General features: G+C 40.5%; 1 protein-coding gene across 9 annotated transcripts in view; it reads left to right on the forward strand.

Moving 5' to 3' along the window:
• Positions 1-27,712, forward strand: part of CAST (calpastatin) — a 60,983-nt gene that overhangs the window by 14,105 nt on the left and 19,166 nt on the right. For 5 of the 9 annotated variants that reach the window (XM_056324486.1, XM_056324490.1, XM_056324492.1 and 2 more), the window contains 9 exons: positions 15,590-15,649; positions 20,697-20,747; positions 21,084-21,146; positions 23,897-23,992; positions 24,518-24,619; positions 25,405-25,485; positions 25,580-25,633; positions 26,223-26,315; positions 27,231-27,326. In XM_056324486.1, the coding sequence (XP_056180461.1) occupies positions 15,590-15,649; positions 20,697-20,747; positions 21,084-21,146; positions 23,897-23,992; positions 24,518-24,619; positions 25,405-25,485; positions 25,580-25,633; positions 26,223-26,315; positions 27,231-27,326 (696 nt within the window). Of the gene's footprint in view, positions 1-3,548; positions 3,850-8,779; positions 8,802-15,589; positions 15,650-20,696; positions 20,748-21,083; positions 21,147-23,896; positions 23,993-24,517; positions 24,620-25,404; positions 25,486-25,579; positions 25,634-26,222; positions 26,316-27,230; positions 27,327-27,712 lie in introns of those variants that run through there. The other 4 variants (XM_056324493.1, XM_056324494.1, XM_056324491.1 and 1 more) reach the window with 4 other exon arrangements.

Here is a 27,712-nt window from a genome sequence, read left to right on the forward strand (position 1 = left end):
TTAGTCAGCCTGAACCAAAGTACAGTATGGAGTCAATTGAATCTGCCACTGCATCCCGCATCTAGTCCATCATTTGAAAGATCCTATCAGCAGGAATAGTTTCTCTTTTGAATGGGATTTTTTATTACCTTAATCAGTACTTTTGTAAAATAATACTTCTAAAGATATCCCTGTGCTACGTAATTAGTTTTCCTTTCTGCTCAACAAAGGAGGACACAAAGGTGTAAATCTTGTTGTGCCTTTCAGTGCTTTTATTTATCACTCAAGACAGCCCAACACTTTTGTTGCTTTTCTTCCTATTTATAGCAGTTTGTCAGGGCTTCACTCCTGATAGTTACACTGGATGTAGTTGTCTGTATGTAGTTGCCATGAGAGCTATACAGGATGGGACTGTCTTGAGTATAATCTCTGTGTATCAGCTGATTTGGAGAGGTGGGTGGTGTGGGGCAGTTAAGTTGCTTCAGCTAGAGCTGTTCATTTTTTTTAACCTACTCTTACCCTGTGGTGAAATTACTTCGAACTGAATAGCCAGAGGGGCTTTTGCTGCCTCTGTATTACGGCCTAAGTATTTTTTCCTTCAGTTATTATTGCTTTCTGAGTGATGGCTTGTGTTCTGCATGGGCCGCCTGTGTTTCTGAGTTTAAGATACGGGAACCTGTGTGTGATGAATGCTTGCCATTGCTTAATGCCTGGCTAGTATGTGGGTAGTTTTATTTTCCTGTGATGGTATCCTATAGTGTGGACTACTCCTAAGAGTAAGCACTTACCTGTCTGGCTTCATTTTTGATGCAATGTCTATCTGAACTGCCATTCTTTCTGTCTTAATGTTATCCCTGTGCTCTTTATTGTTTCACTGTTAAGTTCCTGGCATTGCAGCCAGTATTTACTCACTGTTTCTGATCATTGTCTTCTTACAGGAATTTTGCTTGACTGCATATGTGTCTGTGTAGTATAAGGAATAACTGCTGCTTCTCTTGTCTCTTTTATATCTGTACGGCTTTTGTGTTTGTTGTGTTAAGGGCACCCAGTAATTTAATCCACAACTTTGATGTGCCCAATTTCTAGATGATTTTAAATAAGTAATTTTAAGATCTTTAACTGAAACATATGTTCTGACCTCCTTCTGTCTATCACAAGCCTTACTTTCCTTTTTGACATGAAGTCCTATTTGACTGTTATTTTGTACCAGGGTGTTTTCAGTAAGCACATGCCTTGTAGTAGAACTGTGTTGGATAAATGGAGTAAAAAGCTGTTTTCAAGTAAGGTTATGATCATCAGGAATATTTACTAGTTGCTTATGAGCAGCCTCTTCCATGTATACGTTAACTGCCAAGGCACACAAACCAAGAGGTCATCACTACCATTATCAGCTAGCAGCAGTGAAGGTGAAAAACTGAACCTCCTTCCTTTACAGAAGGTACTATACCAGTGCTCTGTCTGTGTTTTGTTTTACAGCCTTTTAAATTGTTTTTGCCAGTTCTGTAGCCCACAGGAAAGCCAATTTCTAGCTCAGTATTCAGTCATGGCTATTAATAGAAGGCAATAATGATTTGAATACAGCTGGATTCATGATCTTGCTTAGATCTTTGTGTTCTTATATGGTAATTCTATTGATATCAAATGACGTTTTGCTGCTTTTTATGTAGCAGATTTTTTCCATCGCTCTTAATAAGTTCCTAATGAGTAATTTTACTTTTTTTTGTTGTTCCTGGCTGCTATAGCTTAGTGAAGTGAGAATATTTGTCCATACTACTTTCATGGACAATTTATTGAAGCAGTGCTAGAAGAATTCAACAACAGTGAAAATTCAGTTAGAAGTGTTTTTATTTCAGACTTGACTGATCTTGAATATTTTCAGAGGAAGCTTCTTTATCCTAATGATTTAAAAAGTCTAAGGTTAGTTACTTTGAGCTGGCATCCAAATTAACATTGTTTTAAAGGGGGATTCAATCTACTTTCTTGTGCAACAGTCTGGAAAACAGCAAGGAAAAAAAAAGCAACTACTGAATACCTTTAAGTGAAGGTCCTGCTATTTCTGCAGCAGACTGGAAATTCTGTCACAACTTTTATCTGTATTATCACGAAAAGTGATTTCTACTGTCAGTTGGCTAGGTTGGTTTTTTTTTTTCCTGCTACTTACCTTACTTAACTGACACTAAATTTTTATTTTGTGAGCTTTGCACAGACACTTTATTGGGAAGGCAGGCATTTTTGAATAGAAGGCGTCTGAAGTTACAGTACTGATTTGGAATGTCCACAGAAATGTGTAAACTTACTCCTCTGTTGCCAGTCATACTGTGAAGGTTGGAAAGACTGCCTCTCAATTTTGAGATTATTCAGAAAAATATATAAATGAGCTATCTGAGAACTTCCTTTGCATGCTCTCCTTAGAGTAGACATGTGTCATGGTGCACAGATCCTCAGTTTATAGGTGTTTTGCAGCAAGTGTGGCATATCATAGGGCTGTTGCCATTAGAGCTGTTGCCAGCACCTAGGCCTGCATGTGAAAATCACAAGAACTGTGTCCGTGTAGAGAACAGTGCTGCTTTTCTTGGTAGCAGCAGCTTGCTAAAAATAGACCAAAACATTGAAAATTGGAAACTGTAGGAGTACAGAAGCTGCCTCCTGTGTGGAAGAGTGGGATTTGTGTAACATTATGGGACATGGTGTCTGTCGCCCACAGTCATCTCTGTATTTGAAGAGTGGGGCTGTAAAAGAAGCCTCTGACCTGGAGACCAGGGCAAAAGCTGCAACTTGTAAAGCTGTGCAATGATCAAAATAATATGATCGTTTCACCAAAAAATTTCTGTACTTAACTGAAAATGGGATATTTTCTTCATCAGTCTGTGTCATATCTTCGGGTGTTTTCCCCTTTTTGCTTCCCTTTTAGGGCTGGCTTTTGTTTCTTGTTCCCTTGAAATAAAGGATGGCAAAAGGTTATTATGAAAAAAAGGTTGAAGTTTTTGTTAATGGTGTGGGGGCTTTCTGTTGAAAAAAGTCCATACAAAATACCTGTACTACAAGTACTGAGAATTTGATTCTGTAGCCAAAAAAAATTTTAAAAATTCAAGAGCAGGTCACGATTGATATTTGAAGAAGCACCTTTAAAGTTCTAAATTAATATAAATTACTTGGATTTGTTGTGCTTAAAAGTAGTCCTAATCAGTCAAGTTTCAGCGGCCTTAACTGGTCCAGCCATCTCAGTTTCTTTCGATTAATAATGTTCATGTACTCAGAAGGTCTGGATAATCAGTCCAGATTTAGGGAGGAGATGTCCCATAAACTTGTAATAAAAATGAGAGTGTTAAAGGGAATCAGTAGGTTCATTCTCTCAGCACCAGTGCTACTAACTCAAAAGGTGGAAGATGAATACTGCTTTTTGAAAGCTAAAAGTAGCTCTGTCCCAGAGTTGCGCCATCCTGGCAAGCATTTTGTCCCCTCTTTTGCTCTACGCCGCTCTGTGCCATCAGCTCAGTGACGGCTGTGTCTGGTGAGGGAACCCTGTGAAGCCACCTCCGGAAGCGATCTCAAGAAACAGGACATGGGTTGGCGAAGAGACGCCGTGGTGCAGCAGGCAGAGCTCCCACATACACCTCCACATCATGCTTTGGCAGTGCTGTTGGGCCCTAACCCGCATGTTTGGGTTGCCTCCCTGGTGCGGGCACCAGCAGGCTGTGCCGGAGGTGGGGCAGTGCCTGCTGCGTGGGGAGCGCGTCGCTCAGCTCGCTGGATCGCTGAGGGTTTGGCCGGCACCTCCTGAAAACCAAAACCGCAGCTTGCTCTGGCACTGGGCAAAAAGCAGCTGTATCCTGACATTCCTGCTGGAAACAGAAGGCACACGTGTAACAGGTAAGTTAGTTAGCTATTCATACAGGCTTTGCTTTCCCACTGTATCTGCTTGAGGCTAAATTATGTTCGTGTTGCAGCTGTCTTTTTTCTGTGTGTGTGTTTGTTGCAGTTCTTTTTTCTTTTTTCTTTTTTTCCTTCCTCCCCCTTCTCCCTTCCGGGAATTTTATGGGCTGAAATAACACAAGCTGCTGACTTCCAGGGCTTCTGATGTGATCCTGTCATCGGCAGGCTTGAAGTGCTCCAGAGCTAGCTGTATGTAGTGAATTGTTTTTTAAAATTATTTTAACATATTGGAAACAGGCTTTTTAGACACTGTGTAAGCCTGTGTGTTTTCAACATTACACAACAAGCCGTTGACATGACATAGGCAGCCTTGAAGAGGGGTGAGGAAGAACATGCTTTTAAACTAATGTCTAAGTTCCATATTTATAATTTTTGTTTGGTTTTGTTGTGGGTTTGGTTTTTTTGTTGTGGGGTTTTTTTTGTTTTGGTTTTTTTTTCTCACAACCCATGCTGTTCTTGCTTCAAAAAAAAAAAGTCCATGTAATTTTTTTGGCATACCAATGCAGACCTTTCTATGCCTATGACATATAAAATATTGCATAGTCAGGGTATGGGGATCTGTAAGAGCAACTTTTTGGTTGAATTGTGCTTACGTATCAATAACTTACACCAAGACATTGTTTACTTCATAAGATGCTAAAATACCAGATACAACAAACATGGGAAAAAGTAATAGTTTTCAATAAACTTTATATTACTGTACATTCTGTAGTAGAAATTGGATAGGTAGGTTTTGCTTAGGTCACACGACTATTTGATTATTGTTACTAGTACACTCTTTTCTTCTTTGGAGAAAATGAAAGTAGTATGTTAAATAACAACAGTGTTCTTAAACATTGCAGACACCTCTGCTGAGTTCTTGTTCCTTTTTTTGACAACTAGTTTTTTCAGTGCTGTGGTTTTTTAAATTGACATAAACCATACTGGATAACAATTTTTCTACACAGGACATTTTCTTTTCCAGACTAATGTATTTGTTACTGCCCGCATCTTGTATAAAATGGTACTTTTTTGTTTTTTCGTTTGTTTACAGGAGTGATTAGAGATGAGGGGTGTATAGAGCTCGCAGAAAATTCTGTACCTCATCTTGGGAGTTTCAGGGTCAACTTTCTTGGCCAGTGTTTCTCATAGCTCTAGTTCTGGGGCTTTGCACCTTACTCAGACACTCTCAGTTTGAAATCTAGGCAAAATTGTATTACCCTGAAAGCAGTGGCTCTTGGAGGACTGGGAGAGGGGCTAGAGGAGAAACCTCTTTTTCCAAAAGGTAAAGGTACACCTTTTTCAGTGAGTTGTCATCCAGTGCATTAATTCTCATAATTTCTGCTCTTTGTTTTTCTGAGGGAGGAAAATCTGCACTTGCAAAAGCTTGGGACTTCGTCCTGAGTCTCTTCTGCCAACTTTGTAGGGAGGCAAGGAGGTCAGTAGCCTTGTGAGCTCCTCAGGAGCATTTTAAGGCTGAGAAACCTTCCTGCTTCTGGAAGAAGTCAGCTCTGTTCATGCCTTTATACCTTGCTTAGTAGACGTGCTTGAACTGACTAGAAAACTAATGTTTTTCATCCCCAAGAAGGAAGCCTTTGTGAAGCAGGACAAGGCCTCACAAAGGTGGAGATTTTACATTTTTTAACTGAACAGTAACGTGCTGACTCCTTCAGAGCATGCAGAGGGCCCTTATGAAGCAATTTTGAGAGGTCCCAAGTTAAGAGCCAAAGCTGATGTAAGAAGTGCCCCAGACTGACTCTTTAAGTAGGAATAGTAAAACACTGTTTTTCTAAAAATAGAATTTTTCTAAAATAACCTAAGAAGAAAACCCAACTTCTACCTCCACTGCCCCCACCAAGTCATGCCAGCGATGTGCTCAGATATTTTAACAGCAAAGTTCTATTAAGATTCCTTGACTTGCTGACATTTGTTTATCCTCCTATATTATTTATGTATCATCCTATATTATTTACCCAACGTCATTGTGACAATGTGTGTGTCAGTTCATACGGGTTAGTGAATAATTCTTTGTTTCTGCATCCTGGGGGTGAAAAACTGTCTAATTCATGAATGTCTAATTCAGGGGATCACGCACTAGCTCTTGTGACTGCCAGTCATCCAGTTTGAGTATTGCCTAGTTTGATTATTGTCTAGTTTGATTATTGTAATAAAAACAACCAAACTCATAACCTCGATGATCTTTGGTTTTAAGATTAAGTTCTCTTTTGCGTGACATTTCTATCTTTTTAGACCGCTCTTTAAAGAATACCGGTTCTGTTTGTAATCCCCATTTCTATTCCAGCTCTGCTGAGAAGGGCTTTGCATGCTGTCCTGTGGTGATACTGCAGACCAAGTGACACAAATCCTAGCTGAGCTCAGCAGCTCTGTGTGGCTGGCATGTGGCTGGCACCTAATCGCATGCTTTCCTGGTGTTCTCTTATCAGCTTGCAGTTTGCTGCTGCAGATAGCTTTGGAACATTCTGGTGTTTAAAACAACATGTAGAGATGGAAACAGCTGCAGTAATTAACAGCTAAATACTAACCTTCTGCAGGATGCAGAACTGCAAAGATGATTTTTGAACTATCTGCAAAAAAGGAGAGTTCCGCTACAAGTGACCAGGTCTTATGTTACTGTAATGCTCTGTTGTGCAGAGTGGGAACCTGAGAAGAGTGGTGACAGTTCTGGTATGCTGCTTCTAATATTTGAATATGACTGAATGAAAATGAAATTTCAGTATGTGCCAGTTTGCAGAATTTATTGTTATAGAAACAGGAAGTTTCCAAAGGGAGGGAATTACAGAGCACATTTTAAGAATAAATAAGAGTGGGGAGTTTAAAACAAATTATTGATGTCAGAACTTTTTTCATGATACTTTTGTATGCCCAGTGAGGAGTTTTACTGATGCTCAGAAGTATGGCTTTTCTGAAGTATTTCTCAATGCATAGCTGAGGGAAGCTTCAGGTTAGGTAACCCATTCTGTGATCAAGTGGTAATACTGAGATCACTCTTCATCAAAATGATGATAAAATGAACGTCTTTGATGGTGAAAAGTAAGTTTGAGGATAAAATGCCTTTACTTCTCTGATGCTGTAAGTTGAAAAACTTTTCCAGTAAAACAAAGCCCCCATTTGATGCTGGAGAGGTATAACCTGGCTACAAACCCAGAGCTTTCTTGCAGTCTTTGCTTTTAACTCCATTTAAAAGAAACAAGGAGTGTTTAACTTGTGGTGTTAATTAACGTGCTGGTCTGTTTGCATACATGCAGAATCTGAAGGCAGCAAATGAATTATGTTACCCTGCTTGGCATATACTGCATTTCTTCCCACCTCACTTGCAATAATCATGAAAGGACATTAAGTAGAAGTTGCCCTTGTATAGCAAAGGTTATAGAGCAATAGCCATGCTACATACCTAAGTCCAGATAATTTCTTCTGCTCACAGATTGAGCTGTGTGTATGTGAAGGTTCTTCATGCGTAGGTAATACGCGTGCTCTGTGACCAAGTAGGAAGCTCTTTTCCTTAGCTTCCAAACACAAAAAGCTGTGAAAGCATTAGACACAGTGGGAGATAGAAATGAATGAATGCATAGTGCTTTTTACCATCAGCTGTGGGATGATTTTTCTGCATATCCCTAACTTCCTGCATATATGTAAGCATCAACTAAAGTGTTGGAAGTGGAAGAAAAGAGTCAAATGGTGCAAAAATTATTTAAAGTAAATTGTCATTCACTGCCCTTGGTTGTTTACTGTTCAGGCATAAAGCTGTTTCAGAGTCTTAATAGTGACATAACAGTTATTTTAATAAATAAAGAAAAACAAACATACCAGTATTAAGCTTTGGACTTGACATAGGCTGCTGAAATCCACAGATCTTAAAACAGGCATCTAACCTAAAGGTGGTTTTGCAGATCAGTTAGTTTCTAGGTGGTATGAAGCCTTGTTCTGCACTGTGGTAAATATAGTACTGATCTTACAGGTCATGCTTGGTAACACGTGATTTCAAATACGAGTAGGTTGTCTCAAAAAACACTGCTTAAAAACCTGTTCCTTTAAATTTGAGTAGCATGGTTAATCATCTTTGATTATGTATCAGTTGATGCATAAAATCCAGTGATTAAATATTGCCAAGTTTCCTTTCTGTGCCAAAATGGCAGAAATCTTATTTTAGTAATCAAAATACAAGAAAACAGTGAGTCTGTGTATGGAAGTTGTCTGGCTTCATGTGCTGCGATTATCAATAAATTTAGCAGCACTTGAGGCTTTAAAAACACTTCATGAGCTAATCAGTTTTTCAGTTTTCTGGTTCAAACCAGTCTCTGTTAAAAATTTGTCATGTTTTTGTTTTATGAAAAAATGTGTTTTATGAAAAAATGGGTTTACTTCCTATGTGCTTTTCTAGCATTCCTAAATGATGGTTGATCATACTTCTGGTATAGATGAACATGTGTTACAAATAGTTTGTGTGGTGAGAAAATTGCAGAAGAATAAAATTTCGGGGTTAATCTTTTCAATGATAGTAACCCAGATCATCTTTTGAGTTGAGTTTTGCAGAGAAGCATGGTCTTGTGTTAACACCGGTCTTTGGGTTTTGTCTCTGATATATTACAGTCAACTTTCTGGTCTGAGAAAGAAGCACCAACATAATCCTACTATTTGTTATTAGTTGTGCTGTTGTTCAGGAGGAGAATGTGTGTGGAGTTTGAAGGTTGTCAGGTGGCAAACCGAATTCTGAAGTGCTCCTAAGATCACAGAAAAGTCCTGATGAGGCTTTCCTCATGGTTGAGTTTCGTCAGCAGTCCACCACCCACTTGTCTCCTCACACACTGGTCCTTCCCTGGGTAGCATCTGAACCAGGGTTTGATGTCTAGAAAACTGACCTGTTGAAGTTTGTCTGCCCTCTGCAGATGAAGGTACTTTACAGCAGTTTATTTTTCACATTTGCTCTGAGCTGTGAATGCATAGTTGAGCAGGGCCAATCTGTTTCTAAGTTTCATAGGTCTAAGGGGGAGTCAATTTATCTCTAAAATTAATTTTCTTATAATCTTCCATAGAGTCATTTAGGTTGAAAAAGAAGTCCAGCAGTTATCCCAGGACTGATGAGTCCATCCCTAAACCACGTTGGTATGCACCACATCTACACGTTTTTTAAACACCTCCAGGCATGGTGATTCCACCGTTACCCTGGGCAGCCTGAGTACTTCACCACCCTTTCAGTGAAAATTTTATTTATTCCTAATATTCAATCTAAACTTCCCCAACTTGAGGTTGTTTCCTCTTGTCCTGTCGCTTCTTATCTGGCAGAAGAGACCGACCCCTGGCTGCCTGCAGCCCCCTGTCAGGCAGCTGTAGAGAGCAGTAAGGTTCACCCTGAATCTCCTCCTCTCCAGACTAAACACCCCCAGTTCCCTCAGCCACTCCTCATAGGACTTGTGCTCCAGCCCTTTCCCCAGCTCTGTTGCCCTTCTCTGGACACGCTCCAGCACCTCTACGTCCCTCTTGCGGTGAGGAGCCCTAACCTGAGCATGGTATTTGAGGTGCGGCTGCACCAGTGCCCAGTACAGCGGGATGATCACACTGGTTTGGATGCAAGCCAGGATGCTGTTGGCCTGCTTAGCCACCTGGGCACACTGCTGGCTCATGTTCAGCTGGCCGTAAATCTTTGTCAAGCTGTGGAAATTTAAACTATAATAATAGTACTCATTTTTATATATATTTTCGGTTATGTTCACACCAGCTGAGTTTATGAATGTTAAAAGCACAGGAAGCATCCCTAGAGATAGGGAGTTTTGCTGTTGTTGGTTTGGTTTGATTTGGTTTTAAGATGGGTATGTAAACCATGTATATTGAAGAACTGAAGAATCACAAAAGCATGAGTTCAACAAACTGCCTATTTAAATGAATCTCCATGCTTACATACCAAATCCTGTTTGGTTTGCTTTATGGCAACCAGTGATAAGTTTGGGGGTTTGTTGGGGCAGAGCTGTAGTGAGTTCAGTGGCATCACAGTAACAACATCAGCAAAAATTTTTAGATTTAATTAGAATTTAGTTACAGAAAAAGTAACCATACTCTAAGGATGCACCCCCTCCCCACCCCCCTCCACCAGTAGCTGGCATGGGCTGTAGACTTTGTTTATAACATGCTGTGTTTGTGAATTTCAGCAATGGTAATAGGTGTTAGAAATGAAAGAGGCATGCCAGTGGTCACATGTGGCAAAGTAAGTCCTCGGAAATTGGAATGTAAATTGTTTAGAAAAAAAATCATGCTGATTACTTCTACAAACAAACTCATCACAACAGGACGATGTAGTGGCATATGTAGTAGGAATGTTTTATGTAAATATACCTATGTCTGAGTAATAGAAAGGTACTAACTGGAAACCTATATCCTGCTGTTCCACTTCATTAAGTTTTTAGTATTAAACCTCCACGAAATTAACTGAGAGCTTGAAATCTTGGGAAGAATATTGTTCTCTTGGTTGTGTGGGTTTTTTATCCTTCTCTTAAACAGGTATTGTTTTTCTTAACAACTTAATAGCAGAGTTATGTATAAGAACAGTAATTACTAAATAGTAGGGTATTTCCAGAATTACTTGGTGTGAAACATGGCACACAAGCAGTCAGATTTGTAATTTTTAACTCGGCTTTTATAGATACTATAATAATAATATATATAAAGAGGTAGCATCAGTGCTGCTTTTTTCCCCCCAGTTTTAAATCACTGCATATTTTAGCTATTTTGTAGCTTTAAATATATATGTTTATATATTTTTATATGTATTTGTACATATACACAGATGCAGATGTTGGCTCAGATTGTGTCTTGGAACTCCACTTGGTTAATGGAGAATTAGTGCAATAGTGTTCATGCCACAGATCACAGCACTGATTCCTCAGTGTGACTGCATTTTGAAGACTCTGCATTGCTTTGCTCACGGTGTTAGCAATTGCATTGTGAGGTGCTGGAATGGCCTTTAGGTGCATCCTTGGCCTACCTGCTGACAACCTTTGTGTGTCCAGGGAGGTGAGGGTTGCATAGGCGTTACCACATCCCATCAAGCAAGTGAGGAGATTTAACCTGTACAGCTGAAATGGTATTTTACACTTAAGGGAAATAACCCATTATTTTTCACAGAGTTCTCTCAAGAGCATTTGCTGCCCACATTTTACAAACATGTTAATTAAAGCTTAGTAACTGAACGATTCATGTAACAAAGCAACCATTTGTAGTCAGATGGATTAGGTTTTCCCTTGCTTGCCTCACACAACTGTATTGAAGTAACCCTGTAGGTTAGTGATATGGAAATAATAAAGTGGATGTTAGCTCCAAGCCTCTGAAGCGGTCCCAGCTCGTTCATAGGTATGGTGTGTAAGCCCAAAAGAGTATGATGGCTCTTCAGTCCTCTCTCCTAGGCTGAGTACAGCTAGATCACTCAGGGAATATTTATATAAACTGGCCCAAAGGCTGGCAGGGCTGAAAGTGCCTGGTTCATCTAGGTAGCTTCTGCCACAGGAAAGGTCTTTGAGCTCTGATTTGAGAGATTCTTTTTTATAGAATAAGCCAGTTTCTTCTTTTCTCATTTTCTTGGCTCCCTGATGGGAGGGCAAAACACGAGGTGCCAACTTGCTTTTCCTGTTACTAGGACCCTCATATGTACTACTTCATTTTTTTCTCCCCTGATCCTGTCCTTAGATCTTTATTCATCTGTACTGCAGCATGATGGCCAAAACTGTCCTAGGACTTGACCTAGAGAAGCTCAAGCCAGAAGGATGGAAAGTTATTCCCATATTTTACATTTATATTTATGTTGTTATGGGAACAGATTTTTATCTCAGATTCCTCTTTCCTTGTTTTATTTTGGCAAAAGTATCTCAGCCTGGGACATTGTAACTTTACGTACTGTTGGAGTACTGCAGCCTACCTAGCTTTTGGTTTTTTCACCTTGTTGTGTCTGGTCTCCTTCAACCTACTACCATTCTGTCAGAGATCCCATCAGGAGCTCTGTGAACCACGCAGGCTGGAGGCTGGCTTAAAACAGGCTTGTAATTCAGTGTTACACTAACTTCCCCATTTCATTTGAGAAAATGTCACCTCAGGTTCTGTGAGAAGTTGCAGTGACAGCACGCCTTCCTCTGGAGGTTCATCTGTTTTTATCCACCAAGCTTATTTCCATGTTTGAGTGTATTGAGTGTTGTATTGTCTTTACATGCTTTATTCTTGACCAGTCTGTTGATCCTTATTTATTCTTTTCTTAGCATCTAAATCTTTCTGCATTGGTTACTTGGTAAATGTTTCCAGCACCTCTTCTGTTTGTGAAGGTAGCTGACTGTGCTTCTTTCTAAGGGTGGCAAATGACTTTCCTGAGTCCTATGAAATCTTCTCAGTGATTTCCAAAATTTGTAGTTTTGGTTGGACATAGCTCTTGCTACATTGCGTATAGGGTGGCTTCAGTGATTTTCAGCTCTCCGTAGCTAGAAGCTCTCACGGATTTCTTCACCTGCTGTTTTCTTTTTTCAAAGGACATTTGCATCCAGTTCTCTGAACAGTTAAAATCATTTTCTTTTGGTGTCATGTTTACTTTTTTTTTTTTTCTTTTCCCAATGCACTTTCCCTTTTATTTCCAGATTTCTGAGGGACACACAGTGAGACTAGATAACCAGTTTTTGGTAGGCATTTTTGTTTTGTTTTACTGACCCAGGTTTTGGCTTTCACGTTGTCTTTTTCAGCAGTAGTGTGAAGACTGTCCCACTAATTTGGCAAAGGAGTGTCTAAGGGTATTCCTTCTGTTACCAAATTAGATCCCAAGTCTCTTCATCTGTGCTTCCTGGAGAGCCATCCTCTAACTGACAGCCGAGAGCATCCGAGTCTGTTGGTCAGTTCTTGTGCTTATCTGTCTGTCTGTGCCTGTCCTGCCTGAGTGCAGGCTCATGAGAGCACAGGCTGTGACCCTGCAGCCCTCATGCTGCCTGTCAACCAGCATGTCTGCTAGCAGGGTGGGTTAATTAACAGGTACGAGTCTTTGCTAGATCACTGTTAACCTGTAACCTCTTCTCTGTCTTTTGAGCCCCTTCTCTGGTGGTCGTGGGAGTCTTGTGCTTTTGGTGGGTTCCTCTGCAGGGAGCATCTCCACCTGCTCCCTGCTGGTGAACTCCCTGTGGGCCTGGATGGATCCTCCAACACCTGTACCCCTGTCTGGGCAGGACCCACAGGGGTGCAGCCACCCACAGGAGGAACACTGCCGGAGGAACAGGCGTCAGTGCCACTGACACTCAGTTATCCCTCGGCTGTCAGCTCTGCCCTCCAGGGCATGCCTGACAACACAACAAAAACTTTGCTCTCACCGCAAGAGCACCTGCTTGGCTTTCTCTGCTGAGCCTGAACCACCAGGGCGAATCGAACTCTCCTTGTTCTTGCTTTTCTATTTGGCAGCTTAACCTTTTTGTGAGGGAGTGTTTGGCCCAGGCTGCAGTGGGGTTTTGACACCCCTGGGTCCAAGCAGGGTGTGTGCATGCTGCAGCAGCAGTGCATCAGGTGGTTGTTATGCCGGTCGCTAGGCAGTGTTTTAATATTTACCTCCATGTCTGACACACATCGGTGTGTGGCTTCACCCCTTCTGCAGTCCAACTGTCGCGCTGCAGCAAATGCAGCCGGTTAACAGCTGGGCATGGCTGGGCATGGCGCATAGCCCTTGGGAGAGGAAAACTGGAACAACCCACAGTAAAAAGCGGTCCCCCAGAGTCTGGCTGGTGTTAACAGGCTGTGTGGTGGCTACCATGAGGGGCTGGACCTTGGCAGCTTCTTGCATTGTCAGTCTGCAAGACTCAGGGTGGTTGTACACTAAAGGGCTTGGAAGAGCAAGGACCCCTTTCTTACTTGTAGTGGCTCCTTTGGGGGAGAGAGTGGAAAATTGAAGACCTTGCAGATTGCAGATTTGGGGCAAAAAGTGCCATAAATGAAGCAAGGCACACTGTGCCCCTGAGGGAGCCAGAAGATCATGGTAGTACTGCCCTGTAGAGGTGGTCTGCAGCAGGGTGCCCTGTGCTTTCCACCACCCTTCCTGCTCCCTGCCTCCAGCTCCTTGGTATGATGGGCTGTTGTTCCCCAGGTCAGCCTTTACAGGCAGGATGGCTTCGCATTCTCCATTAGCCACTGATCAGCAGCCCTGCATTAAACTGCTTTCTACTCCCTAACTGTTCTTCTTCCTCCATGAGGATTTAAACCCCTCATTGCATAGTTTCTGCTAGTTACTGCCATCCAGCTGGACAGAGTAGAACGAAGCAGCTCAGTTCTTCAGGAGGTCTTCACTCATCTCTACAGGTTGTAGTAGTGCTGCTGTGCTAGAACTTGGGAAAGAATTTTTCAGTGTACCGTAAGAAAATGGCTTGGTAGTTTTCTGAGGGGAGGAAGGGAGAAGAGCTCAGGTAAATGTGTTTTTCTTAAGTGGAGGGGGACTAGGGTGACTAATATGAAGGTGTAGAACAGAACCTGTTAGTCATGTAGAAGGAATTCAGATTAATTTCTTGGAGAAGAAAGAAAAGGAAAGGAAAGGAAAAACTATGGAAGAGCAAGTTAAGAAAAATATGCTGTTGCCTACAGATTACCTGATGGTGGTAGTGAAAATATAAGAAAAGATTGTTTAAAAACCTTTGTTCGCTGTACTGGTGTAGGAGGCTCTATACATTCCTATGAACATCTCCACCCATACAAAAGTTTCCGTCCATTACGTAGTCAGTCTATACATATATACATATATGGAAGAAGATTCTGTAGTGTGACAGTTGCAAATTCTCTCTAGTATATATTTAGAGTAGTCAAACGTCTTACTAAGGTGTGCCAGGTACGCTGGCAGGGAGAGCACGTCATTGCTGTCATAGTGTACCTTTTAAATTCTGTACAACTTTGGTCTTATTGTTGAGAAATGCTTGTACTATGAAAAGTTACAGAAAGGAGAAAAAGTTCTGCGTGGAAGTAAAAAGTCACTCTTAAGTATGGAATAGCAATGTGGCCTCTGAGTTCATTCAGACAATGCGTGTTGTCGTACAGCAAGTGGCATGGTAAACATGAAGAGAAAAATCTAGAAAAAATGAGAACTTGATCTGTTCATTTAAATGTAAACTATGAATATCTTGCTGTGATCAAGATGTCATATACAGCTTTGAGCATAGGGGCATGAAACAGGAATGGAGTAGTAGTATTGCATCTGTATAAAGTATTGATGAGAAAATTAGAATATTAATTTCTGGCCATTGAAGATTGATACAGTCACAGCAGAATTAAAACATGCTGCTCTTGGATTAATGTCACTGAAGCTAGGAGAACAGACCGTGTCATTTGCTGCTTCTCCGAAAGGGTCCCATGTTACATAGAAACACTTGTGTTTGTGTTATATACAGATTAGTTACTCTTCTTGAGTAAAAAACATGTTTGAGTTTGCCAATATATCATTAAATATTTTGTATGTCTGAGGAAAAAGAATGTTTCGAGAAGATCTATAGGCATGATGCTGTCAAAATCCTACATACATGTATTGTATAAATACAGGCAAGACAGAAGACCTAAAATGATGACCCTAATTTTCAATAATAATTTATTCTTAATTTTTAGCTGGATATCTATTGAATTCAGGTTGCTTATGCTTGCTTAATAGAAGTATTTGTAACAAAGGTGAAATAAATTAATTTGCTTTTTTTTCTCTCAGAAGCAGTCCCCATCTGCAGACACATCAAAACCGCAAATTGTGAAGCCATCTGAAAAAAAGGTATGAATTCCTGAGAAACTCATGCTTGCAGTTAAGCACAAATATATGAAGCAATGGAATTTCTTTTTTAGCACATTGATACTGAGTAACTTTGCTTTGTTTATTTCTTGTCTGCAGCTTAGTTTACTCTTAAAAAAATACTTAAGAAATACAATGCAAAGCCCTGAGAGGTTTTATGACAGCAATAAACAAACTTTTAATTAAATATTTTAATTTTAGATGAGTTACACTTTGTGACATGTATATGGCTCCCCCCAGTGTAATTACAAGGTTATTTACCTAATGATAATTTTTCACATATCCAAAGAATTCAGGACAGGTTTCAGCTTTTAGTGTTTGTACAGTTGCATCTTCTCGTTGATTGTCTCATTGTCTGTCTGACAGCTTCCTTGCCTTTGTCCTTTATGCTTGTTCTGTCTTGTTTTATGACTACAACTTCTTCAGCACCAAAGCTGTGTCATCAGTCATGTACTTAACTTGTACCGAGTCATAATCTTCCCTTAAGCCTCCATTGCCAAACAGAATTTAGATCTATTATTTAAACAAATGATTAATGATTCTTTCCCTCTTTCATTTTCTGTAATAGTAACAATGAAACCAACAAAAGTACTTAGTACCTAACTAGACCAGCAGGCTTTTGTGTAGTAGTAGAAATTAGGACTGTCTACACTGTGTGTAAATAGAAATAAAGGAACCTTAGAGCAGTGAGGTTGCAGGGAGTCTCTGGAGGTCATCTAGTCCAACCCTCTGGTCCAGGCAGACCCAGCTCTGCAGGTCAGTTAGACTGCTTCAGGCCTTGCCAGATGAGCATTGAACACCTGTGTGTGTGCAGGTTACACAGCGGCCCTGGGTAGCCAGTTCTGATGTTTGTTCACCTCCATTTTTATGTTGTGTTTTTTTTTTTTTTTACTTTCATCAAATGGGGACTTCCTTTGCTGCAAGTTGCATCAGTTGCCTCTGGTAATTTTAACCTGCACCCCTGAAGACAGTCTAGCTCCATCTTCTCCGTACTTGGTGTTAGCCATTACATTCCCCTCAACTTCTAAAACCCTTTTCCTCCATGCACACACCTAAGACAGACTAGTAGCAATGAGCTGATGATGATTAAACCTTTTCCATTTGTGCACAACCATCATTACTCATAAATAAAGGTAGCTGCAAGTCTCCAGTTTCATCTTCCTGTTATGTTTGTGAGCAAGCTCATTTGTATCATGTTTGTAACTGATGCTGTTCTCCATACGGTTTAACCCAGACAGCTATCTAAAAACAGTGATGGTCTTTCCCTACTTGAAATTTTAAATAACTCTCAGAAGAATGTGCTAAATTTCTAATCAGATCTTTAAAATTGCTGTTTGCAAGATGAGACTGTAATAGATAGCAGAGGCATACTTCAGCACTGTGAGACTGATAAACACAAATCCTTTTGAAAGAATGCCCTGCATTTGCATGTGTAAGACAATGTTTTATTTTAACGTCTGTTGCATTATTAATGTCTTCCTCCTGCTGGATTAAGCAAGTTACCCGCATTTTTGACAGCTGACTTCTTTTGAAAGAAATCAGGCCGCTGACTCACTTTTATTTCTAGTCCTAAATTTCTTGCAAATTAAATCTTTCCTAATTGCCTGCTATAACCACGTCTTGATATGTTTTTTCTTACAGTCTCTCTAGTGCATAGCTGCTCTTAAATGTGCTCTGGGTCTCTCTTTAGCTCCTGTGTGCAAATCCTTTGTTTCAAATTAACCCTCAGTATTATGCCTCTTCTGAGAGAACTGTGAGTCACTGCAGCAGAAGAAGGAATGTGGAACTTCGTGTTTTGCAGGTGAAGCCCCAGGGTTAGGTGGGAAGGTTGGAGGACCAGGGTGGAGAGCAGGCACCCAGTGGCTTTGGCTGGAGGAGTGGATGAAGGATTTTGCCACCGACAAAGACATGTCCCGTGCCGCTTTCTTGCCACTTTCTTCCCTTTGCACACTTCTGTGCAACTGCAGTGTAAATTAAGGAACTAGTTAAAAGTACTATTTTTCTTTTTCAGCTATTCTTCAGTTTCCTGAGTCAGTTTAAAGTATGGTCCCTCAGATACTGGCACAGTGCAGATCAAAGCAGGCAGTGGACTGGGAGGTAGAACACCTTTTTCTCCATAGGAATTCAGTGTACACTGTGAACTGATGCTATGGCTTCAGGCAGTGACTGCTCACCACTGACTCAGTTTAAAGGATGATGGAATAGGTGCCTTTGAATGTGTAGTCTTGTGCTAAAATTGTTGGTTTGACTGGCTTGGTAATAATTTCTTTTTTATTGGATTTTAACTTTGTTATTGCTAGAAGTCTGTCTAAATAGCATCTTCGTGTGTATAAGTCTTGAATCAAAGGATTGCCCATGGGAATCCATATATTCTTCAGCATTGTCATAGATAAATTTACAGTATGAGCAATTCTACACATTTTTAAAGATAGGATGAATAATGTATACCCTACACAAAAAATGCATTGTGTTAAGTAAAATAAAATTTACAATATATATATAGGTTAACAAAAAAGGTATGCAGGTGCTAATAAATGGTTTGGCAGGCTGAGAATTTGAATTTATGTTCTGTACAGCTATTGTTGGGTGTTGACAGAAATGAAAGTTTTACTGTCCTGCGCAAAAGATGTTTACTTTTCTTCTGAAAAGCACGTAAGGAAAACCTGAATCTGTGCTCTTTAACAGCAGAGTGCTTAAAGTCCTGAGCAGGCAGCAGTCCCATGTCAGGAAAAATCAAACTCTGTGTTTTTAGAACTTCATGCTTGCACTGCTGTTCTTTGTGGCCTTTTACCCCAAACCTGGGTTCTTCACCCGGTATGCCAGAACAATCACACAGCGAGTCACGATCTGGGTTATCGTGTGTCTGTGCAGAGATGGGTGCTGGGCGCTGAACCCACGCAGCTAGCACACCTCTCCCCACACGGTAAAACACTTTGTGCGCTTTGAACAACTGCTCACAGTGACACTTGGTCACCCTTAACTCTCCTTGGTTCTTGCAAGCCTCATCTCCACTGAAAGGTGCAGCATCCTTTCTTTCCACAGAACATGGGCTGTGGGGAGGGGGCTTTGTTAGCAGGAGTCTCTCTTTGCTCGAGGGTCAATCTTTTAGTGTGATATTTAGGATAGCTCACACATAGTTCCAGCAATTTTCTGTTTAGTCTTACTAACCATTTGGTTCTCCTTGAGCTATCTTGCTGTGTCCCAGCTTGATATATTCATGGTCTGTTCCTTCTCCCAAGACCATACTTAGTTATCTGCTTGTAAAGATTTCATGTTCTGTTTTTCAAATTCTTTCTTGCTTTTCAGTGGAGATATTTACTTTTTTTTTCCTTTCTTGTTTTTGAAGTAAATAGTTCTTGTATCAGCCTTGCTGCCAAAGGACATCTCATGTCTGATTTACTCTTTGCTTTAGATGTTGCATAAACATGTCCAACTTTTTTAGCATAAAAACTGAGAAAATTCAGGGTTACCTTTTAGATACAGGATTGTTTAGTGTACGGGTACACAAATGGATGTGTGTGCCTTTGAGTTAACCATATAGTAGTCATGTTGGGAGGTGTACAAATGGGAGCATATAACCATGACAGAATCTGAGGAGTACTGTGCTTTAATCAGGTTAGACATGAAGACAAAATCCAAAGGGGGGAATCTGAGAGGCTAAGTGATTTTTTTTTGAGACTTTTTTTTTCTTAAATTTTATTTTAAATTTTTTCCCCACTTTGGAGTTGGGGATTTTTTGTCCTCCCTCGCTATCAGTATTTTACCTGTTATTACTTACTTGCCTACGGTGTTGTGTCCTTTACTGTGGTCTACAGCTTAAAGACCTTTGCCCAGCTTATGCCCAGGCATGTACATTTTTATGCATGTTCAGGATTTCCCAGGCAAGTGTCTGTGGTTCAGTGTGTGGGTGTGAATACTTGCATAGCAAATGGTAAATGTGTATAGCAAATTTCACTGTGTGGTCAGCTACAAAACAGAAGCTGGATATATCTAAACAGTAATCAATGTTTGGCAGCTGAAATGAAAACAGTACAAAGCAATGAAAAAATTTAAATTACTCCTAATGGATTCTCTGGTTTTTTTGGGTTGTTTGCTGACTTTTAATAGGCTACCGGGGAAAAACTTCCATTATTTGTCTCTTAGTAACTTTAAATAGGCTCAATGTATTAGTAGGATGGAGGGGATAAGGAAGGCTTGTGTCTGTGCCCCCTTATCTCCTAGGCAGAGTTCAGAACTTCTCTGCTTCTGGTGGGCATGGTGCAAGAAGACATGGTGCTGGTGTCCGGTGCCAGTTCTGGAGGAAGCGTAGGTCTTCCAGCCTCAGCCAGGGAAGGGGCCTCAGCCTCAGGATCCACGTCTCCCAGGGTGTGCACGGGGCTGCTCCCTGCAGATCAGGTCATGCTTCCCTGGGTCCATGTCCTCCCCTGGCTGTTCAGTGCCCAGAGCTTCTGCAGCTTGCACAGGAGGCAGCAGCCTTTTCTGGGGCATTGCTAGGTGACATTCCAGTACCTTTGTCTCTGTTTGTGTTAATTGTAGCACACCTAAGTAGCAAGAGCAGGAAAAAATAGTAAGAAAGATATGGTGAGGAGGCCAGCATTTTCAGTTTTCTTTCTTCTTATCAAATACAACTACTCTTTTCTAGGTTTTGTTCTTACGTGTTTCTACTAGTAGTATTGTATTGCTTACTGTACTTGGTGAATCACAGGAATCAATTTTGTGGCACGGCTGCAGAAAACTTTCAGGTGTAAATGAAACTTTGTTACATTTGTTTAGTACCTTCTTTCGTCGCTTTTCATATGAAGAGTGTGTGTGTGTGTTCACACGTGTCTGAGTGCCCTTAAATCGCTGGAGCAGGGGGTCTGTGCCAGAATGTTGTAAACTGCGAGATCAAAACACTGTGTATCAGTCAGATACTGTGTGTGCTCCCAAGTATGAATCTGCCTGATGTTATTCTTTATATAAGCTGACGCCTTAGAAATAACCAAGCGTATTAATCTCTGTCTGCATATATATGTTACTTATATTTCAGTCCACACCAACAACCAAAACAGAATCTGGAAAAACCATGTGGTCATACAAGGTAAATACTTACCTTTCACTTTTGGTGAGTGGTTGTACTTTGGCCTTTGACTGTCTTTAAGAAAAGAAGCTAAACTCTTTGCTACTACTGTTCAACATGGAACTGCTGTGTGATTAGTAACATACCTGTGTGGAAAAGAGCTAGGAGCTGACAGGTGTGGAAATGGATTGTTTGGGGAAAACTTTCAGGATGCTTTATTGCTTCACAGTAGCCTAAGAAGTGTTCTGTTAACTGTCTTTAAATCTGTCTTATGCTTATTTGACCTAGTATAGATCATGTTCTGTAGCATTTAAATGTGGTAGGGGTAAATGATCTCATTTTTTTGTTTTATGATAGCCAACAGACTCTGCAAATGAACAGCAGTTCAAAATGAGGCAAAACGATCAGGATCCCAGTGGTGTAAGTTGTATAATATCTCTCTCTCTCAGCTTCTTGTGGTATTTGTCTGTCTTTCTGTCTTTCTTCCTGTCTTTCTTTAAAAAATAATAATTCAAAACCCAAACCAAACAAAGCCAGCCCATAACTATTTCATATCTAATGATAATAGTTTACCTCTGCACAGGTAAAAAGCCAGACCTTGCCTCCTGTGACAACAACTTCTAAACCAAATAATACAGGACAAGTAGCTGAAACTTAGGCTGATCAGCCTCCTAAAACAACCTCTACAGAGACAGCAAAGGTGTAGTAGAAGTAGCAATCCAGTTTTTATTATTTATGTTATTGTAGGGGTTAAAAATCCACATCAAGATGAATTCTTATGCTGAATATTGTAAAGTGAGGCTGAGCCCCCAAAAAGCACAATGTAGAAAAGCTCAAAAGCTGTCTTGTGTTTAAAAGTGTGTATGAAAAGCCTCCTTGTGCTTTTTCAAAATCTGGGACTTAGAAACTTCATGCTTTATCCAGTAATTAACTTAAGCAACATCCTGAATATACCACTTCAGGCTAACCCATGACAGCGTTAATGGACAAGCATCAGCTGCAAGTAGAGCTGCCCAGCCAAGATGGTGTTGGTAGTTTGCGCAGGTTCTTTGGTGATCCTGATGTGCATCCACCTTTTGTTGTCCTCTTTGTATGTCTGTCTTCATTGTCCAACACACTCTCCAAGGAGGTAACATTAAGATCACCAGAGATGTGGTCCTGCTCCCATGTGTTACGTGTTTGGGGCTCCTCTGTCATTCATGCAAGCTTTTTTGCAGTCATTCTTTTTCCAGGCCCTTTCACAACTGAAGGCAAATGGAAGGGACCACCTGGTCAGTCAAGCAAATTCTTGCTTTGTATGAGCATTGCCATCATGGAGCTCCTTCACCTGTGGACTGCCAGGCATGTTTGTAGTAGCAGGGTTGGGTCCAAATGCAGCAGGTCAGCAGGTTATCTGTTTGCAGTAGGGTACCCCATACACCCTGACTGTAAGACCCTGCAAAAAATCTAGGAAGAGAAAGGTTGGGGGAAAAGTTTGGGAGTGGTCATTTCAGGGGGGCAAGTGGAGAAAAAGCTGAAGCAAAAGTGTGTGGTAGAGTGTCAGGATCTAGATCTTTTGGTCTGGTCTGCATGACTGGGTGAAAAGGCTGTTTTCTTACGGACTTCATTGCCCAGTGTACAAAGAGCCAGTCTCACACACAGGACCGCAATAGCATTTATCACATGGCTGTGCAGAGATGTCTGCTCAAACCATGCAGCTAGCACACCACTTCACACGCAGTAAAACACTTTGTGGGCTTTGAACAACTGCTCACAGTGACACTTGGTCACCCTTAACTCTCCTTGGTTCTTGCAAGCCTCATCTCCACTGAAAGGTGCAGCATCCTTTCTTTCCACAGAACATGGGCTGTGGGGAGGGGGCTTTGTTAGCAGGAGTCTCTCTTTGCTCGAGGGTCAATCTTTTAGTGTGATATTTAGGATAGCTCACACATAGTTCCAGCAATTTTCTGTTTAGTCTTACTAACCATTTGGTTCTCCTTGAGCTTATCTTGTTGTGTCCCAGCTTGATATATTTACGCTGTCTATCCCTCCTCCCAAGGCTGTGTTCCACCAGATGTCTGTAACATCCTCTGTTTTTCAAATTCTTTCTTGTTTTTCATTACAGATATTTACATACTTTGTATAAATTTCAAGTTTGATCTAATACTGAGCCAGCTGACTACAAGGCCAGGGTAATGTGAAGGACTCCTGTGGCTCTACTACAGGGGTCCTCAAACTTTTTAAACAGGAGGCTGGCACGCGGATGCAGTGGCAGGCAGTCATCTGCGGCTGCTTGGTTTCCCCCCCCAACCCCCGGTGGGGGGGTCTGTAAATCCCAGGGGCCGGATTGAGGAACAAGGGGGGCCGTATCCGGCCTGCGGGCCGTAGTTGGAGGACCCCTGCTCTACTACAACCCACTTTTTTTGCAGTAAATGAGAATGTCATTAGTGCAGAAGTCTGCATTTTGTGTTGGTCTTGCTAACTCCCTGAAACAGTTTTCCCCCTACTTACTTGGGTAGTATTTACTGCTGGCATTAGTGGTGTGTTGAGAACTGTCAGATATAAATGAAAGCTTTCAAAAGGGACTTGGAAGAGGCCTCATAGCTCTTCTGCACTGCAGATTTCTTCTACTGGCAAAACAGAGGTACAGTACTGGTCTGGTTTTGGCTGGGATAGAGTTCATTTTCTTCCATGGTGCAGTGCCATGTTTGGGATTCAGTATGAAAGTAACTTTGGTGACACACTAATGTTTTTAGTTGTTTAGTTTTTTAGTTGTTTAGTTAAACCACAAGTCCTTAAAACAGCATGCTTTCTTTCTCACAGCAAAATCATGCTAGAAGCAGTGTATGTCTCCATTGTATTTTAGATAGATGGTAGCTCACTCTGCCCAAGCATCTGGATGCTGTGCAGGTGCATTAGCCAGTTGCTGAGTCCAAAACAATATGCATGGCCTCAGAGCTGGATGTTTTAGGCTGGGCTCAGTATCATGCAAGCTGCAGCTACTCAACTTCCAGGCCACTCAGCCAGCAGGTAGAACCAACTTACCATTTTTATTCAAAGCATAGATGAACAAGGACATTGATATGCGTGCCTGGGTGGAGCATCTCTGCTTTACTTTGTTTCATCTCCAGAATTTTTAACATAGGGCCATATAATAAAGCCATCTGTTAATTGTTCTTTTATTTCTCCAGCCTAGTTCTGAGTGTATGTCCACGGAGGCTGGTGCAGCTGGTGCAGGCACAGGTGGTGCAAGTATATCAGCTGCAACTGTTCACTCAAGTACTGAGGTTGGTAAACACAGTCCCAGGTAAATGTTTCCCTTGTAAAAATGGCTCAGAGAGTGTTTCTTGCTCTCAAACGCTTCGGTTTCAGTAAAAATGAACAGGTAACTGTATTGCTATATAACAATTATGTATGGTGGTGAAGGGCTGATAGAATAGGTAACCAACTGGTGGCATGTCATTTGTGGTTTGTCAAATATGATGTATTTATAATCACTTTTACCACAACTAGCATAAAATTAATTACTCTTTGTCCTCAGAGGTTTTTTTTTAGATGTATGCATGTGTATCAGCTGGTGTATGTGTGTATGTATATGTATAAAAAAATACAAATGATCTTGTTAGTGACACTAGGGAACAAGTTTTAAGAACGGTTCTCACTGAAAAATCTGGTAGGTTCAGGACCTACTGACAGAAAGCTTTTGGTTTGGTTGCCAGTGGTTTTCTACAGATCCACCAGCTGATTCAGGTTTTGGTTTTTTTTCCTTTGTACTGCATGATAACTTCTATAATGATTTGTTTATTTTTTAGACTGGTATGGATGAGTTGGCAGTAGATAAGCTAATAGATAGCCTAGCTGAACTTCAAGAAGAGATGTCTACTAATACTGTTTACAGTGGTCCAGAAGTTAAGGTATTTCATAGTTTTTGTTTTTATTTTTCAGAAGATTAATCTCTAAAATATGTCTGTAGATGCTCACTGCTCCATTGATCCACTGTTTGTCGGCTTTGATCTGCTGAGAGGAAAAATAGAGTTTGCGCAGTTGCATCTTACTGCATTCTCAGTAAAACAGAAATTACACAGTTACTTATGCGTGGCAGTAGAAAACAGTGAAGTATCAACAAAGAAAGTTTGTTGGTTTTTGAACTGACTTCCAAGCATGGTCTCCAACAGATTTACAGAAGGCAGTGATGGAGGTATAAGAGAGAGTAAACAACCTAGATTTCCTTTCTACTTGAGAAGGAGTAAAACATTGGGAATTTGAGGAAGAACATATACTTTTCTAAGTTAGAATGGGAGAGTAACATAAGAAGGATTAAGATTGCAAGCTCAATGACTCAGTGCAGTACTCAGCCATGATAAAAATTTTGGAATTTATAAACACTTGAAATTCAATCCAAGTACAGCAATACATTCTATAGTCTGAGACACTGAAATAGCTTGTGGTAGTGCAGAAGCAATCTGGCAACAGAGGTGCAGAGTTTTGCTAGATGACATGTACTGTTGAAGCTAGTCAAGATGCATCTGCATGACACAAGGTTCTGAAAGACATGGTATAGTCGTGGTCCAGGATGGGCCCTCAGACCTAGCCAAGCCCTCACATTTTCTGTCCAGAAGTATCACTGTAAATAGCTCTGAATTAGAAATTTCTTTCAATAAACAAGAGTACAAAAACATTGTGTGCATTCTTTTCATAGGAAGATGTATTTTCAAGTTACTTGGAAGAATTGGGTAAACGGGAAGGTAGTCTCCCTCCAGAGTATGTTAAATTGTTGAAGGTTAGTGAGTTTTAAAAAAATATCTTCATGCATGTTTTCTGTCACATTGTATGTTTTTGCTGCCCATTTACAACAAAATCATTTTTCGTTTTAGAGCAAAGTGGATGGCAGAGATGAACTCTTGCCAAAAGAGGGTGAAGAAGATGAAGTAAGACTTTTTCTTTTTATGTTGGAAGGTGAAAATAACGCAGTTATTGGATTCCTGGGAAAATTTATGTTACCTGTCTTCCAAAAATCTCAGGAAGAGGGAGAGGGCTGTGGGGTGCCAGATAGCATAGATACTGATAAAACTAAATGAAACTTGGCACAGATGTTTTTAATAAAGAAGTCAGAATTTTTAGGACACTAAAGCTGAAACAAGGTAAATAAATGCTCATAGGGGTATTGGATGTAATAACAAAAGGGAAGAAACAGTAGCTGTGCATGCAGGAGTCTCTTCTTAATGTCTTTAGCAAAGATTACTTGAATTTCTGTACTTAGCAAGAGAATTCTGTAAACCAGCTTGATTTTACTGTTTATAAGCTTAACATAGAAAAATAAAAACTGATCTGAAAAATGGATCAACCTATAAGGGGAAATATTTTTGATTTTGATGTGACAGCAACTAGCAGCATGTGCTTACAAAGTCATTGTGTGTGTGGGTAAACATGGAGCACACTCAGATTTTAAACTTGAGTTTGACAGTGCTGCTATGTGAACTTTAATAATCATAACCTAGTTGCCAATTTCTTGCTCAGAAACCACTGACAGAGGATGAGATTGCAGAGGCCCTGGCATCTGACTTTACCTGTGTAGCTTCCGCTGGAGAAAAGATTAGAACTCTGACAGAGGTATTGATATTTTTCTTGCTATCGCGTGTCTTTATTGCAATGAAACATTGCCATTATTATCTTAGTATTTCACTTTAAAATTATCTTGAAAATTTTCCTCTTTTTATTTCTGCAAATTTGCCTGTAATTTCATATCTCTCAAAGAAACCAAGTAAGGAAGGAGAAATTGTGGAAGCACAAGCAGCAAGTTCCGTCAAGAGCTCAGTTCCTCCTAAGGAAAAAGAGACAAAATCAGAGGAGTCATACATAGTTATTCTTTGACTCGTTAACTTCTGGTTAAAGTTTACAAGCCCATGTCATATTTTATGTGTGCATGATCTTGTAGAGATGCTCATCATCCTCATTTTCAGATGTAAATCCTGTTTATCATGGAAAGTATAGGAATAATAGAAATTGTCATTCCTCAGAATCTACTGTACCGTAAAGATCTGGCCTTAGTGGGTCAGGTGATTTTTCCTTCTGGATTCTTCTGCAGAGTAACTGGGCCTCTTCTGACTAGAGGCAATAGAGTGGAAAAATGTATGTGTTTTCATAACTATGTGTGGTATGTTTAAAATGTGGATATGATGCAATTTTGTTATGTTTTCTAAACCTTTTTTTTTTTCTATGTAGAGAGCAAGTGTGACCTTACACTTCCTGGGTGTAAATGCCATGTCAAAGCACGTGGCAATTGTGTTACATGATATTGTGCTCTTTTTAAGTTGTTTTTTTTTTAAATTCCCTTCTGAAGAGATGTGTCTTGATTAGACTGTGCTATATCCTGCAATGTGATGTTAAGGAAATCAAGTAAAGCCAAAGACAAATGACCTGTCTGGTGCTGGGGCATTGCTTCATACACAGCATAAAAGACATGGAAGTTAAACCTGTGTCAATTCAAAAAACAATGACGTGATTTGCATATTTTCTTAAATACAGGAAATGGAAGGTGAAGCAGTGGAAGCTCTTCTTAATATTCTTAGTGGATCTGGACCGGTACCTGAAGATCTTGCCCATGTTGCAGGGATGTCACAGGTATCATCTTACTCTTTTTAACGTCAGCTTTCAGACCCTCCCATGGAATCCCAAGTTCCATTTGTTAGATACTGTGCATGTGTGTAAAATAATAACAAGGTGACTTACATATCAAAGGCCTAAGGAATGTCTGAGTCTTACGTGATTAAGAGAATTAAGACATGAAGAAATCCTGAGTGGATGCAGGTAGACTAGAATATAGTAAAGTGGTCTGGAAAATTATATGTATTTCATTTGGCTCTGGGTACATACACCTTCCCCTGTGTTAGCTATAGTTGCTCAGTATTTTTTCCCCAAGCACTGAGCACAGTTTAGAGCAAACTTCTGTTTTGCATTAAGTTGCTGTTTGATTTCTAGTTAAGTTTTTGCGGTTTTAGTGTATGTAC

Source organism: Falco biarmicus, chromosome Z (assembly GCF_023638135.1).
Source record: "Falco biarmicus isolate bFalBia1 chromosome Z, bFalBia1.pri, whole genome shotgun sequence".
Classification (NCBI taxonomy): domain Eukaryota; kingdom Metazoa; phylum Chordata; class Aves; order Falconiformes; family Falconidae; genus Falco; species Falco biarmicus.